The 13,315-nt window shown below is 50.4% G+C and overlaps 1 protein-coding gene across 1 annotated transcript in view; it reads left to right on the top strand.

Moving 5' to 3' along the window:
* The window catches only part of CLNK (cytokine dependent hematopoietic cell linker), a 154,509-nt gene that overhangs the window by 72,450 nt on the left and 68,744 nt on the right, over nucleotides 1-13,315 (top strand). The window contains exons 3-4 of the mRNA XM_040625287.1: nucleotides 2,275-2,346; nucleotides 11,741-11,769. Coding sequence (XP_040481221.1) covers nucleotides 2,275-2,346; nucleotides 11,741-11,769 — 101 coding nt within the window. The remainder of the gene's footprint in view (nucleotides 1-2,274; nucleotides 2,347-11,740; nucleotides 11,770-13,315) is intronic.

Consider the following 13,315-nt stretch of genomic DNA (forward strand, 5'->3'; position numbering starts at 1 on the left):
TGCATTTCAATGGGTGGATTGGAGCCGGGACACCAGGAAAGCAGGAAAGGGGTTGACGCTGGGGGTTAGACCCGAGATAAGGAGAGCAGAACAAAGACGGAATAGAGCAAGGGAGAAGGGGCAGGAGAGGAGACATCTGGAGATCTGCTAACAGAGCATGGAGATGTTGGTGATGGGGGCGGGAAAGAGAAGACTCAAGCTTAGTGCCCAGGCTGCTGGTTTGGAAACCGTATGAGCAACACAGCCACTCACTGGGAAAGGGCCTGTGTCTGCTGGAGGATAACGGGGCGCAAAGGTGCAGGAAAGAGATGCCCACGTCAAGCACTTAAAGTCGGGGTGCTGGTGCAGGCATGAATCAAGCTTTACCCAGATAAATAGAAAACAATGAAATATATGATATAATGCAATAATTAATTTTTGAAATCATGAAATGATGAAAAAAATAAAATGAAAAATAACAAAATAACACCTCATCTTTCTTTGTGCTGATTTATACAATGACGAACTATATCCGAACGACTCCCTAAATTTTTTTTAATTTATTTTAATTTTTTAAGATTTATTTATTTATTTGACAGAGAAAGTGTGAGCAGGGGAAGGGACAGAGGGAGAGCATCCTTAAAACAGACTCCCTGCTGAGCAGGAAACCCAGCGTGGGGCTGGATCCCAGGACCCTGAGATCATGACCTGAGCCAAAACCAAGAGCTGGATGCTTAACCAACTGAGCCACCCAGGCACCCCACACTCAATTTTTTTTAAACATAATATAATAAAAAATATTAAAAAAAATTTTTTTTAACATTTATTTATTTGAGAGAGACAGCGCGCACATGCAGGGGGAGGGGCAAAGGAAGAGGGAGAGAGAAGTAGAGGGGGAGACAGAGAATCTTAAGCAGGCTCTGCACCCAGTGTGGAGCCCAACGCAGGACTCAGTCTCACGACTCTGAGATCATGACCTGAGCCTGGAGGCTTAAAGGACTGAGCCACCCAGGGTCCCCTCACTAAACTTTATTTATCCCCCTCACACTGTAGGCTGCACGCAGAATCCTAGATGACAGTCTCCAGTCACCCACAGGCATGTCCCGGAGTCCTCGACCCCTGCGTGCACGGGGGGTCCGCTGAGGGCCTGCTGCGGGCCAGGCGCTGACCGCTGCCCCGCACAAGCACCGCCCCGCGCATCTCCGCCCTGGGGGCGTGGTCGTTGAGCTAACCTTGAGCTAACCTTGAGCTAGCCTCTAGCCAGCTTCGCAGACATGATCACAAGCTGCAAGTTACGACCAAAGGAAAATTACAGCTCGGATAGGTGCTGTGAAGGAGCCAGTCTCAGAGGGCGGGGAAGGTTCCTCTGAGGACCAGCACCTGTGCTGAGCTCAGAAGCAGGAGCGAGACGGGAGACGATAAACAGAATCTGAAAGAGGCCTGGGGTGGGGTGGAGAGAGTCCAAGGACCAAGAAGCAGCAAGTTTGTTCCACGTGGAGGGAACCGGGAGGACAAGGAGGTCAGCCCAGCTAAGGAGGTAGCTGTCCCCGAGCAATTGCGGAGGAAAAGTGTTACCGAGAAATGTCTGCTGAAGCTCACGAAATACCTACAAAAGAAATGGAAGCATATTAAATGTGGCTAATTGAGTGAACGAGGGATGCATAATAGTGATGGTTGAAGATAGTGAGTGTGAACAAATTAACTCAATTTAAAATAATTTAATCTTTTCACAGTAAATCCTATAGCAAAGTACCTAAATTATAGAATTCCAATAAATATTATTTGAATCTGAATTGCTATTGCTAAGTAATCTTCCTTCCTACACTGGATCCTGTGTGCTAGCGTGGGGTCAAATTCGACTAACGCAGGAAGCATCTAGAACATTCTCTGGCCCACAGGCACCTCCCATCAACCACAGGTGAAGGTATGATGCTCTTCATTTTACAGAGCAATGTCACAGAGACGCAGCTCAGGGAGGGTGCCATGGTGAGCCTCTGACATGGGGCAGCAGCCCACGTTTGCATCCTGACTGGGGTGCTTCTTCACCCCACACTACCACCCCTTGATAAAGCTCTTACATTAAAAAAATATTTTTTTTAAAGTAATTAAATTACTTTAAACACAGATTTTTTTTTTAACCCCAATGGAAATGCAAAGAGAGATTTGGAATTACGTGTGAGATGTTCATTACTTAAATCTGACTGGGTGATTGTTTCTATGAATGAATGCACTTAATTAATTTTTTTTCCCCAGCTTCTTGCTATTTCCTGACTAATCTATTTTCTTTCATCCCAGGGGCAACAGAAGGACAACAAAAGAAGGATCCAGCGATTTGAAATTCCAGAACCTCTGTCTGCCGAAAAATAGGTCAGAATATTTATTTGTTTATTAATAGAGGAGTGAAAATTTAGAGTCTGTGGCAAATAAGCTGACCACCACACCCACGCGAGGTTAAGGTGATAGAATTTTATTGCTGCCAGTGGCCTTAGAGGTCACATGGAGACCAAGGTTCAGAAGAAAAGAAACTCGTGTAGGTTGGAGTGCCAGCGTGTGTGTGATGCAGGGAAAGGTTGAGAAGCCCCAAGGCATATCCACAGCATTCCCAAGGAGGGCTAACTCCACCACCCACCAGGGGGCCAAACAGCCAAAGAGACAGCCACTGAGACGGAAACTTCCATTCTCAGCTGGTGAACGACTGAAATGATGGATCATAGATGCATCAGGCCACAAGCCCACCACCAGGTCTCACGAGCAAGGAGAATAGAGGGAGCCGTGTGTCTATGTGGTTTCTTCTCTTTGTCCTTCAGCTGAGCAAACATTTATTAAGCAGTCATGGCATTCGGACTCACATAGGCCAGGGAATATGCAGAGATGAAAGACAAAGTCCTACTGCCAAGGGGCTAAGAGCCAAGTCTAAAAGCTCAAAATGGGGGCTAACTTGGTGAAAGGCCAAGATTCCAACCCTGAAGCCCAATCCAGCTCTGTCACCGCCCAGCAGCCAGACCCTGGGCAACACCCTGATGCCCAGAGCGGGCTGTAGGTCTCCCTGCGCCCAGCCAGAGCTCCCTCACCGAGCCCTGCCAGAGCAGTCTCTCTGCGCAGAGGCTGGCAAGGGGGTCCCAGCGTGTTATATCACGCCTTGCATCCCAGGACGCTTCAACTCAGGTCAGCCGCCAAACGCCCGTTCAGTTCCTACTACGTGCCAGGCACTGGAGCGTTCTTCGCACCCTAAGATTTACTTGAAGAACTATTTTCCCTAAGAAGAGCAAATGAATGCCTGCAAAACAGAAAATTTGAAATATTGTCAAAACCACATTAAGCAAAGGAATATTTGTGGCTGTTCTCAGACTTGTTCAATGTTTACATTAAATACATTTGAATAATGCATTTTAAGTCAGTTTTTCTTATTTCTTGACAATAGCAAGAGATGGGAGCTGGAAGGGTTAGAAACCTTCCTTCAAATAAAGATGGTTGCAGCAATCACATACATCAAAGTAATATTTACAGCTACATTTGAGAGAGATAGAGAGAGAAAGAGCAGTGCTTTTTTCCGCAGCAAATTATTTCAGGATGTGTCATAGCATGCTCAAGATATATTAAAAAGAGCGACAGACGATGTTTCTGCAACCTGTTCCAAACCATTTATAAACCCAAATTTAAAAAAAAAAAATCCCATATGCATACAAATCTCTACACCACTGCGTATTTTATAATGAAAGTATTATATGAGTATAAATTAGTATTTGAGATATATAAATCAAATCAAAATGCCTGCAAACTACATATTTGGGTCTACTGTCTAACTTCGAGAACTATTAAACCGATGAATTCATTCTCCATACAAATTACAATTATCAGCATTTGGAGGCCAGGAGGGAAAGAGGGTGCTGCGGGCAGGCGGGGCTGCGCACAGAACCAGCCTGGGGGCGCCGGGTCTCCGTGTCACCCGACCCAGGCACTCACGGAGTGACCTCACTCTGACAAGCCCATGTCCCATCTCAGCGCCTCATATACTTTAGAAATGGTATTTGAAAGCGAATGATAGGCTGCCTGTCCCCCACGGGCCCCTGTAGGTAATGCAGTGTCTGCGTGTAGGAAATAAATGGGTGACCCCCGTAGCACGCCTGGAACACACTAGGTTCTCAATAAATAGCAGTGGCTGATGGTCACTGAATGGTCATGTGACCATCATGTGACCATGTGCTGGGCGCTGTTTGCAGTCTCCCTAGATCCCCACAATCCCAGTCTTATCAATCTCCCTTTTATAGGAGACAAGAAGGCACGCAGAGATCAGTAACTTCCCCAAGGCGGAGGAGCTGGGTGTGCTATGGTAAACCGTGGACGTTTCCATATCGTTACTGGTATCTAAAACAGCCCTGGCACTCCACGCAGCTACCCTAGATACTGCCAGCCCTTAGTTAGGTGAGGGGTCAGCTCCCGCGACAGGTGCAGAGGGCTGTCCCCCAGGCTCCCCACCCCCCCCCCACACACACATACACAAACACGCATGCGCCTCCAGGCCACAGACCACGCGCACGCAGAGGCGGCGTGCTGGGGCCCCACCCAGCTGATGCGGTCCAGGAGATGATCCAGGAAAAACACGGGGCCACAATCCACAGCCACTACCCACGACCCGTCCACAGTACTGATATGAACGCATCCTAGAGCTCCCCATGGACTTCCTCGGCCTGAATCCCCAATATCCACTCCTATCCTGTGCCGCGTCCCCACGTGTGCAGAAAACGGAAACATAGTGATAGATGTTTTCCGATCGAGTCCAAACTCAAATCCGTAGTTAAGTGCCTGACACCCACCAGCCACCACGAAAGGAATTTTGGCATTGAATCCTCACATTACTGCTCTGAAGTAGTTATTCTAATTCCCATTTTGTAGAGGAGAAAAGAGAGTCTGAGAAAGGTTCCATTTGTGGTCAGTCACGGAGCTAGTCACTGGTGACAGCTGGATTTGGAGTCAGAGCCTAACCTCAAGTCGAGTCCATTTCTGGGTTCTAAGTGACCACAGCTTTCTGCGGCGTCGCGTGGTCATGTGGATTTCGCTTTCTGTTTCTGTGAGTCTCCAGTCTGCTCGTGGCAAGACGCTGCGATGAAGGAGCCTCACGTCGGCAGGTCCTGGAGCGTGGCCCCGGGACCAGCATCCATCAGCACCATGTGGGAACTTCGTAAAAATGCAGATTCTCAGGCCCTGACCTCCGGAATCAGAAACCCAGGTGTGGGGGGCGCCTGGGTGGCACAGTGGTTAAGCGTCTGCCTTCAGCTCAGGGCGTGATCCCCACATCAGGCTCTTCTGCTATGAGCCTGCTTCTTCCTCTCCCACTCCCCCTGCTTGTATTCCCTCTCTCGCTGGCTGTCTCTATCTCTGTCAAATAAATAAATAAAAAATCTTTAAAAAAAAAAAAAAAGAAACCCAGGTGTGGGAGGCCAGGCATCTGTATTTAAACAAGCCACCTCTCCCCGGTGATTCCGGTGCCCATTCAAGCTCGAGAACCTCCACGTTGGCATCGTTACTCAGAGCACAAGGTTCGGAGCTGGAATAGGAGGCCTCTGGGCCCGGCACTTACTCTGCCCCTACACACTACCTCCAGGAAATGGGGAGGAAGGAAGAAGATGCAAAACAGGGGCCCAGAGGGTAGGAGGAAGGTGGCAGAGGTCAGTGCCTTGGGGACAGGGAAATTCAGATGAAGACACAGCCCTTGCCATCAACATGCTCAGCCCACGGTCGGAGGAAAGTAAAGAGTGGTATTAGAGATCACAGGACACTGTGCCAGGTACAGTGATAGAAAGAGACGCGGGCCCCGGGGGACCCCTGGGAGACCCCTGGGGGACACCAGCAGCACGAAGGGTCAGGGAGGCCCAGGGCTTGCCCATGAGGTTCTCAGCCATGCCTTCACACTCTGCCAGTGGAATCTCTTTTCCCTTTCCTGACAACAGCAAAGCAGCTAACACCGTCACTCACGCGTCCCACACTCCCACGCTCCCAATCCTCACCTCGTTGACTATGCATTTGTTCCCTTTTGCCACGAATACCTGAAGCAGTAGTTGATTCCAGAGGGTGGGGGCGGGGGGGGGGTGAGTCACAAGGTAACCTGGGAGCCGTAGTTCCTCAGGGCCCAGCCCAGCCAGTCCTCACCCCTCGGGTGCAGCAGCCCTTCCTGTGCTAGGAGGCCCCCTGCTGGACCCTCCCACCAGGCCGCCCTCCGCCCAGGAGACAGACCCGGTGTCGGAGCCCCTGCTGCTTGTTGCTCTTGACCTCTCTGGTTTCACCCTACCCGCCCCCAGCGGCCCTGAGCATTCATGGCACTGAGGGGTCCATAAGAATACTGCTCCCTCTGGCCCTCCTCACTGGGCAGAAAGGGGAGTATCTTTCAGAAAGGTGTGGCTGGCTGAGAGATTTACAGAGGACCCAAAGTGCTTAGAGGGTGTGTGGACTATAGTGTGGTACCGCATCCCTTTCCCGGGCTCTCCAGCTCAGGAAGCACTGCCGAAGGGACGGGAGGAAGAAGGGCTGGAAGGATCCACCAGGAGGCCGTTGGCTTGTACGAGGCCCAGTGCCTGGCACATACTAGATACTTAACTAGGTTGTGGAAGGAGATTTACCAGAAGGAAAGGATGGAGGGAGGCAGAGAGAAGACAGGACTAGTCAGGGAGGGCAGGGGAGAGGGTGGAGGCCATGGACTTGGGAGCCATCCACCGCTGGAGGGGCGCCAGAGCTAAACTGGGTACGCAGCTCAGCCCTTGCAGCTGCCCTGGTCCTCTGCAGTGTAACCCATCCAAATGCCAGATACGGCTGTTTTCACCCTTCGGTTGTTGGTCAGGGACATGGAGAGCCCATACGAAAGGGATCAGAGCTCACAAGACATGCGTTCTGTCCTCCGAGAACTTAAAATCTAGTTGAGGAAAGAAAAAAACACAAGGTTTAACAATGAGATTTAAATAAGATATTCGTAACTGCGCGCTGCCTTTCGACTCTGCTAGTGCGTTAGGAGAGCAAGCAGTACCACAGTGCTCAGAGGCGGGGAGGCTCACAGCCAGGCGGGGCTTCCAACCCGGAGGGTCCTGGGAGGTGTGAGCATTCACACTTCCGGAGTTTTCCCTGGGATCTCTTCAGGGAGCTGCATACCCCGCAAATGTGTTTTGTTTTGTAAAAAAAATAAGAGAAGAGGAGGATTCTTGAAACTAATCAAGGATTCCTTTAACAAAGAATGAGTCCGTTCTTTCACTAATTAAATATGAGCATTGACTTGATTCCACCTTGGTGTGAGTTTCATCTACTTCAAAGTAATGTGGGTGTTGGGAGATGTTCTCCAGTCTCGCATCTGTAAGGAAAATGAGCCTGTTGCAGAGGGGTTTATGTGGGACGCGTGCACATGCGTAAAGCGGATTCCTCCCATGTAGCACTCTGCCAGGCCTTGCTGGGACAGGTGGGTCCACATAGAGACCCAGACTTGGTTGGCCATGCATCTCTAAGCTGCTCTACTCTTGGGATGCCCCTCTTATCTCTGCTTCCCTGTGCACCTGTGCCCTGCAGGCATTCCCTCGTCCATGCACTCACTCATGCTTACTTGGCCACACATTTGTGAGTACAAGCCATGTTCCAGGCATGTTCTGTATTTGGTGCCTGGTCTCCCTTTTAGGAGCTGGAGGCCCGGTGGAGGGAGTTTGAGAAATCGAGTTGTACTCTGTTCTGCTTACAGGCGTGTGAGTTCCGTTGGAGAAGCGCAGCATGAGCAGAGCGCTCTGAGGGCCACGCAGGAAGTTAGGAAAACGCCCACTGTCAAGGCCGGCGCTCCCTCTGGCTGAGACTGTTATACCCGAGTCCTTCCCTCTCCAGTAGATCCTGTGCACACCCGCATGGCCTTTTGGAGACGCGGCTCTGAGCATGCTTTTCCCAGTGCCTTACCCAGTTCCACCTGCCTCCAGGGCCAACGCAAGCCACCTAGCTCACCTCTGCTGGTTCCTCACTCTCTGACCATGAGCACACGGTGCCTCTCGAGACCTCAGCTCCCACAGCTCCCCGAGGCCAACCTGCAGAGCGTGTGCCCCACCTACAGACCGGCTGCATGTGAACTGTGGCACCCCCAATTCCCCCTGGGGGTTAACGTGGGCCACAGCCAACCCAGCCACACAATGAAAGGGCCAGTTCATGGTAATTAGTCCTAACGTTGAGATAAAGATTCTTGTCCACCAAGAGTTGCCAGGAGATTTGCTGAGATGATTTCTATAAGGCTCACGCTTCACCAGCACGGCGCAGGCATCCAAACAGAGGGAAGAAGCCAATGAATTCAGAATTTCAGAGTCACCTTCATTTCTCTCTAAGATTATATTAAAAATGAGTTTAGCAACTCTTATCAACTGTCTGACAAAAATTACAGTTTAAGTCTACAGCACTCCCTTAACGTCAGAGGCAGTGCTTAAGGGGAGACGTGGCATCGAGCCAGTTCATCTTGGAGGTTTGGGACACGGAGTGGGCTGGCAGGTGAAATCACCCTGACCGTCTCCCAAGGGGCTTGCTCTGCATTCTGCTCCAGCCGTGGGTGCCTGGGGAGACCCAGAGAGGACCACACACGTCACACTCCAGGGGGCGATGAGGAATTAGTCTCCACGCCAGGAGCTTGACCCTGGAGACAGGACCCAATGTTGTCTCTATGGGACAGGAAAAACACACCATCCAAACTTTGTTCCCATGGATAAGTAAGACGCAAGTGCGCCCCGCCTACCCAATCAGATCCAGTTTTCCCAGGCAGCAAGGGGGGAAAGGAGGGATGGGTTTAATTTAGTGCCCGTTCAGGATTTAAAATTATTAAGCCTATTCAATTATTAAGAAGTATTGAAAATTAAAAATAATTTAGAAATTAAAAATCTTTATATGTAATAAGGCTTAAACATTGAAAACCACAAACCCTTGGAGGTCAGCCTTATTCATTTCATATTCCGTGAACTCCCCCGCCACAGCGTGGACACCTGTCTGCACAAGCCAGAGATGCAGAGGAAGGCCTGCAGCCCGCAGGCCCAGAGATGGAAAGAGCAGGGGGTGGGAAGAGCAGAGGGGTGGCTGGCGAGCCATCGCGCCAGCCAGCCATGGCCCGTTCGCATGACGGATGTCATGGATGCAAAGGAGCCAAGGAGCATCCTTGTAATTCCCTGGCAAGAGGCAGCTTGCTCACTAACACATGGGGCTTGCTCGAGCATAAAGAACACATCGGATCTTCATGAAGTTTGCTAGCAGCCTCTTTTGCTCATCACCCTGGGCTGTCAGACTGCAAAGAGCGTTAACGCAGGAAACTTTTCAGGTAGCTTGTCAGCTGCTGGTCCGCACTCCAACCAGACCTAACTGTGGAGTCCAGGTCTCCTCCGGGGCCGCTCCTGCCCAGGCCCTCAGAGGCAGGTTCCAGCCTCCCTCCTCTCCCTCTCCGCTTTCCGGGCTCAGCTGGAATAACAACGCTGCTCCCGGCTCTGCTGATGCTTCCTCTGCCAATTCATTTGGCTTGCACTGACGCACAGAGAGCCCTGGGGTGCAGAATCCCGGAGGATATGACATATGAATGAGCTCCATCGTTTTGGGACCCCACCGAGAGGCAGAGTGGATCAGATAAAGCCACTTCGAGACACCCTCGACAATCGGGAGGAAGCTCCCAGGCACAGAGAGTGGGCGGTCTACGTTGTTGCTGTAGGCTTGGAAATAAAAGGGTAGTGGGACAATTCCCAGCTCCGCCGATTGCTTACTGGGCCACATCAGGCAAGTCACTTCCCTCTTCCAAACTTGAGCTGCACCTGCAAAGCGGGGAAAGCCCACCCGCCGGAGTGGAGGAACAGGCTCCACTCTTCATAGGTTTCAGAAGACCCCAGGTCTGCCTTCAAGGGTCCGAAACTTGGAACAACAAATTGGACGACATTGCCTCCAATGTGCTTTTTAGCATTAATGGTGTTTGATTCTAAAAACCAGGTGAAGCCAAGGTCAGAAGAAGGACAGACTCCTAACTTAAAAGCCAAAGTTCTTGCTAGGCTCCCCGAGGAGAGGGGGCACCCTCTTCTCACCCCTGGGCTCGGGCTTACACGCTGCCTTCCCTGGCTTTGCTGCCTCCAGGCAAGGGCCTGGCTTACCACACTCCCATCATGCTGGCCATTCACAGTCGTGAAAACCTATCATTTACATTTCACATGTCACAAGCGGCAGGTCTGGGGAGCCCTTGGAGGCCTTAATCAAAGACGAGGATATCAGGGAAGAGGCCATGTGTTCAGTGTCCAGAGAGAGCTCTCAGGCCCCAGCTAAATGATCTGCTCCTTCCTGGCTGATTTACTGTTAATTTCTGCAGAATCTCGGGCAGCTTGAAAGGATGCCAAGAGCTAACCACGAGGGCCCTGCGACCGCAGCGGCACACTGCCTCCGGACTCGCCACTGCTCGAGGCCGAGGGCCGGGGCGGCAGCGAGGATTTGGGGATGCGACAGGCTGGTGTGGGGTCCCTCGCTCTCTGTGGGACTGGGCAAGTTGAAGAGCTCTCTGAACCTCGTGTGTCCTCGTCTGTAAATTTGGGACCGTGGCAGCCACCCAACAGGGCCACTCTGAGTATTAAAATGGCAGAGGGCAGAGGGTAAGCAGGAAGCCAGACTCGAGGGCCGTGGTCTCCTGGTTACTCACGTCTCCCAGCTTAACCATTCGGTGCCCGATGTCCCAGCCACCAGCCAGGCCTCATAAATATTTACACCCGGCGTGTGTTGCGATGGTCAATTAATTGCTCCTGTGACGTACTTTGAGAGCCTCGGAGGACAGGTGCTGCGTGAGGCCCAGGATTATTAAAGGCACAAACAAGTTGGCTCACAGAAGCAGGATCCTCCAGAGCCTACCATCTCCCCAGAGCTTTTCAGATCTTTGCCCGAAATCTAATCAAAGGTGTTTCCAAAAGCACCCTGTCCAATATGAATGTGGTGGCTGGGCAACGACCCTACTAGAAAATGCACAAACACACGTACAGACAACTCACCACAGAAAAAATCTAAGCGGCCTAGAACCACTTGGAAAATAATAATAATAATTCCATCTCACTAGGCATCGGGGAAGTAAGACAGGTAAAATAAGGGATCAGAGCCAAGTAGGCAGAATCGTTTTAAAGGATGGATTTAAGGGTTGGGAGATGCAGTGAGACGGTCGCTTCCAGCTCCTCTGTGGATCACACCTAAACTGACCCAACCGAGGGATCTACAGCGAGGGGCTTGGAAGACCCCATTGCCTGACCCCTTCCCTGTGCTTGGTGGAGTCTCTCCACGGAAATATTTGGGGATTAGTGAAAAATGCAAGCATGGGTCTGCCTGCAACCTTATTCGTAATAACAAAAACTAGCAAGAACCTAAATGTCCCCCTAAAAATCACAGCCAAGAAATATCGCGTCTTTGGGTAACAGCTCAGGATACCTAGTGCACTTTCAAGGTCAGCGGCCCGTGCATTCCTGTGCTGTTTTACGCAGCTGCATGTTTAAATGTATGCACACACCCGTGATAAACACAAGCACGTATGTAAGGCAGGTTTGCCAAAATACTACCGGGGCGGCGTTATTGTCTTCTCTGTGCATTTTTCTATTTTCCGGATTCTCTAGATGAGATTTTCTTTTAGATCTAGAACAGTCCGAACATGAGGAAGTCATTCCACAGGCCGATCTCAGAAATGCTTATGACGCGTGCCCACGCCTCTGGGGAAGGTGTGTGACCCGCATGCCGCTGACTCTGACCTTGGTTCTCTTTTCTGCCCTAGGTCATGGCCTGGCATCAACAATACCCCAGGTGAGCCAGGGGCCCTCAGTCACCTAAGTGGTGGGAATGTCAGCATGGGTCTGTTCCTCTTCCTTCCGTTCTCTTCTGCTCTTCCTTTGATAAAACGATCGGCCTGTGCAAACTGGCATTAGCCAGTGACCGTCTCTCCCTCTGGTTGCTCCTGGGGTGCAGTCTGGCCTGTGACTTCCACAAACTTTGGAATCTGACAGGCTGACGGAGAGCCCTGGCTCCCCACTTTTTATCTGTGAAGCCTGGGATGAAGCACAGATCCCTCCAGGCCCCAGTTCCTTCATCCGTAAATGGGGGAAAGTCTGCCTAAATGTCAGTGTTGTGGCTGCTCGGTAAGGCTCGTTCAACTAAACTCTACGTAATGGAGTCCCCCCAAAATATGTGTTGAGCAGATGAATCAATCAAAAACCACATTTTATGCTGCTCTTGCATCTCTTCTCAGAGCCTAGTTCTGAGTCCCGTTAAAGTTTGAGTAAAAGTACGTACTACATCTTGGAGCATTATCGTTTCAGGGAAAGTCCAATAGAACGTCCCTAGAAAGCTGGTGGCCACAAATGAGGGCTGCAAAGAGACAGAATAAAGTGAGAAACAGACAAGAAGTGTGCAAAGAAGGGACAGATCATAGGAAGCGATACAATCTGCAAACAAACTCCAAGGTTCATAAGGGTGCCTATTGGGGCTGGCAGCCAGCATTTAGCGTGTCCCAAGGAGCCGTGAGCGTGGAGACAAGCAAAATCAGAACAGCAAGTATGAGTACAAATAAGAAACAAGCACCCAGCTCTGATCCCTCTTACAGAAAATGCTGTTACGAAGCTTCCCAGGCATTTGCTAACAAAGGTAGATGCTTCCAAACTGTCCTGGAGTCTTTGATCCCAAGTACACCTCCCTCCACCCACCAGCTGGCTACCTCTCATCCCTTCCCACCACGCCCTTAGAGCTCTAGGGGTGCTCTAGACACTTCCAAATGGGATGGTGCCTGGAAAGGAAATTGCCAATCTGATGCAGTGGCTGGCCAGTCATGAGCCCCGTGACCCACCCCCCTCCCTTCACCCGCTCTCCACATTCACGAAGATAGAGCAAAACTCACGGGTGGGTATTCCATTTCATTGACAACATTCAAGAGACAGCGCAGGGGGAAAAAAATAAAAACAAATCAAAACCCCAAGAGAGCTGATTGAGATAAAGCTGCCCAGGCCTGCCCATACACCCTGGAATCTAGATTCTGCCAAAAATATTAACAGCGAATCACACCACCCCAGCCTATGCATGTTTACGAACCACGGCAAGTATCTATTAAAATATAACAGAATGGGTATAATTAAGGGTGCACGTGATTCATATAACAGGCTGTTTGCCACGATATTTATAACATTGCTAGATAGTTTTAAGTTGTTTGCAATTTTTTGCCATGGGATTAATTGAAAGTATGGTGAGGCATCCGTAGGAGAGGGTATTATATAGCCATTAAAAAGATGACATGGAAGCACTTTTATTGACATGGATGGATTATAGTCTGCTATTCTGTGACAGAGCAGGCAAGCACACT

This window comes from Ursus maritimus, unplaced genomic scaffold (assembly GCF_017311325.1).
Source record: "Ursus maritimus isolate PB19 unplaced genomic scaffold, ASM1731132v1 scaffold_8, whole genome shotgun sequence".
Lineage (NCBI taxonomy): Eukaryota > Metazoa > Chordata > Mammalia > Carnivora > Ursidae > Ursus > Ursus maritimus.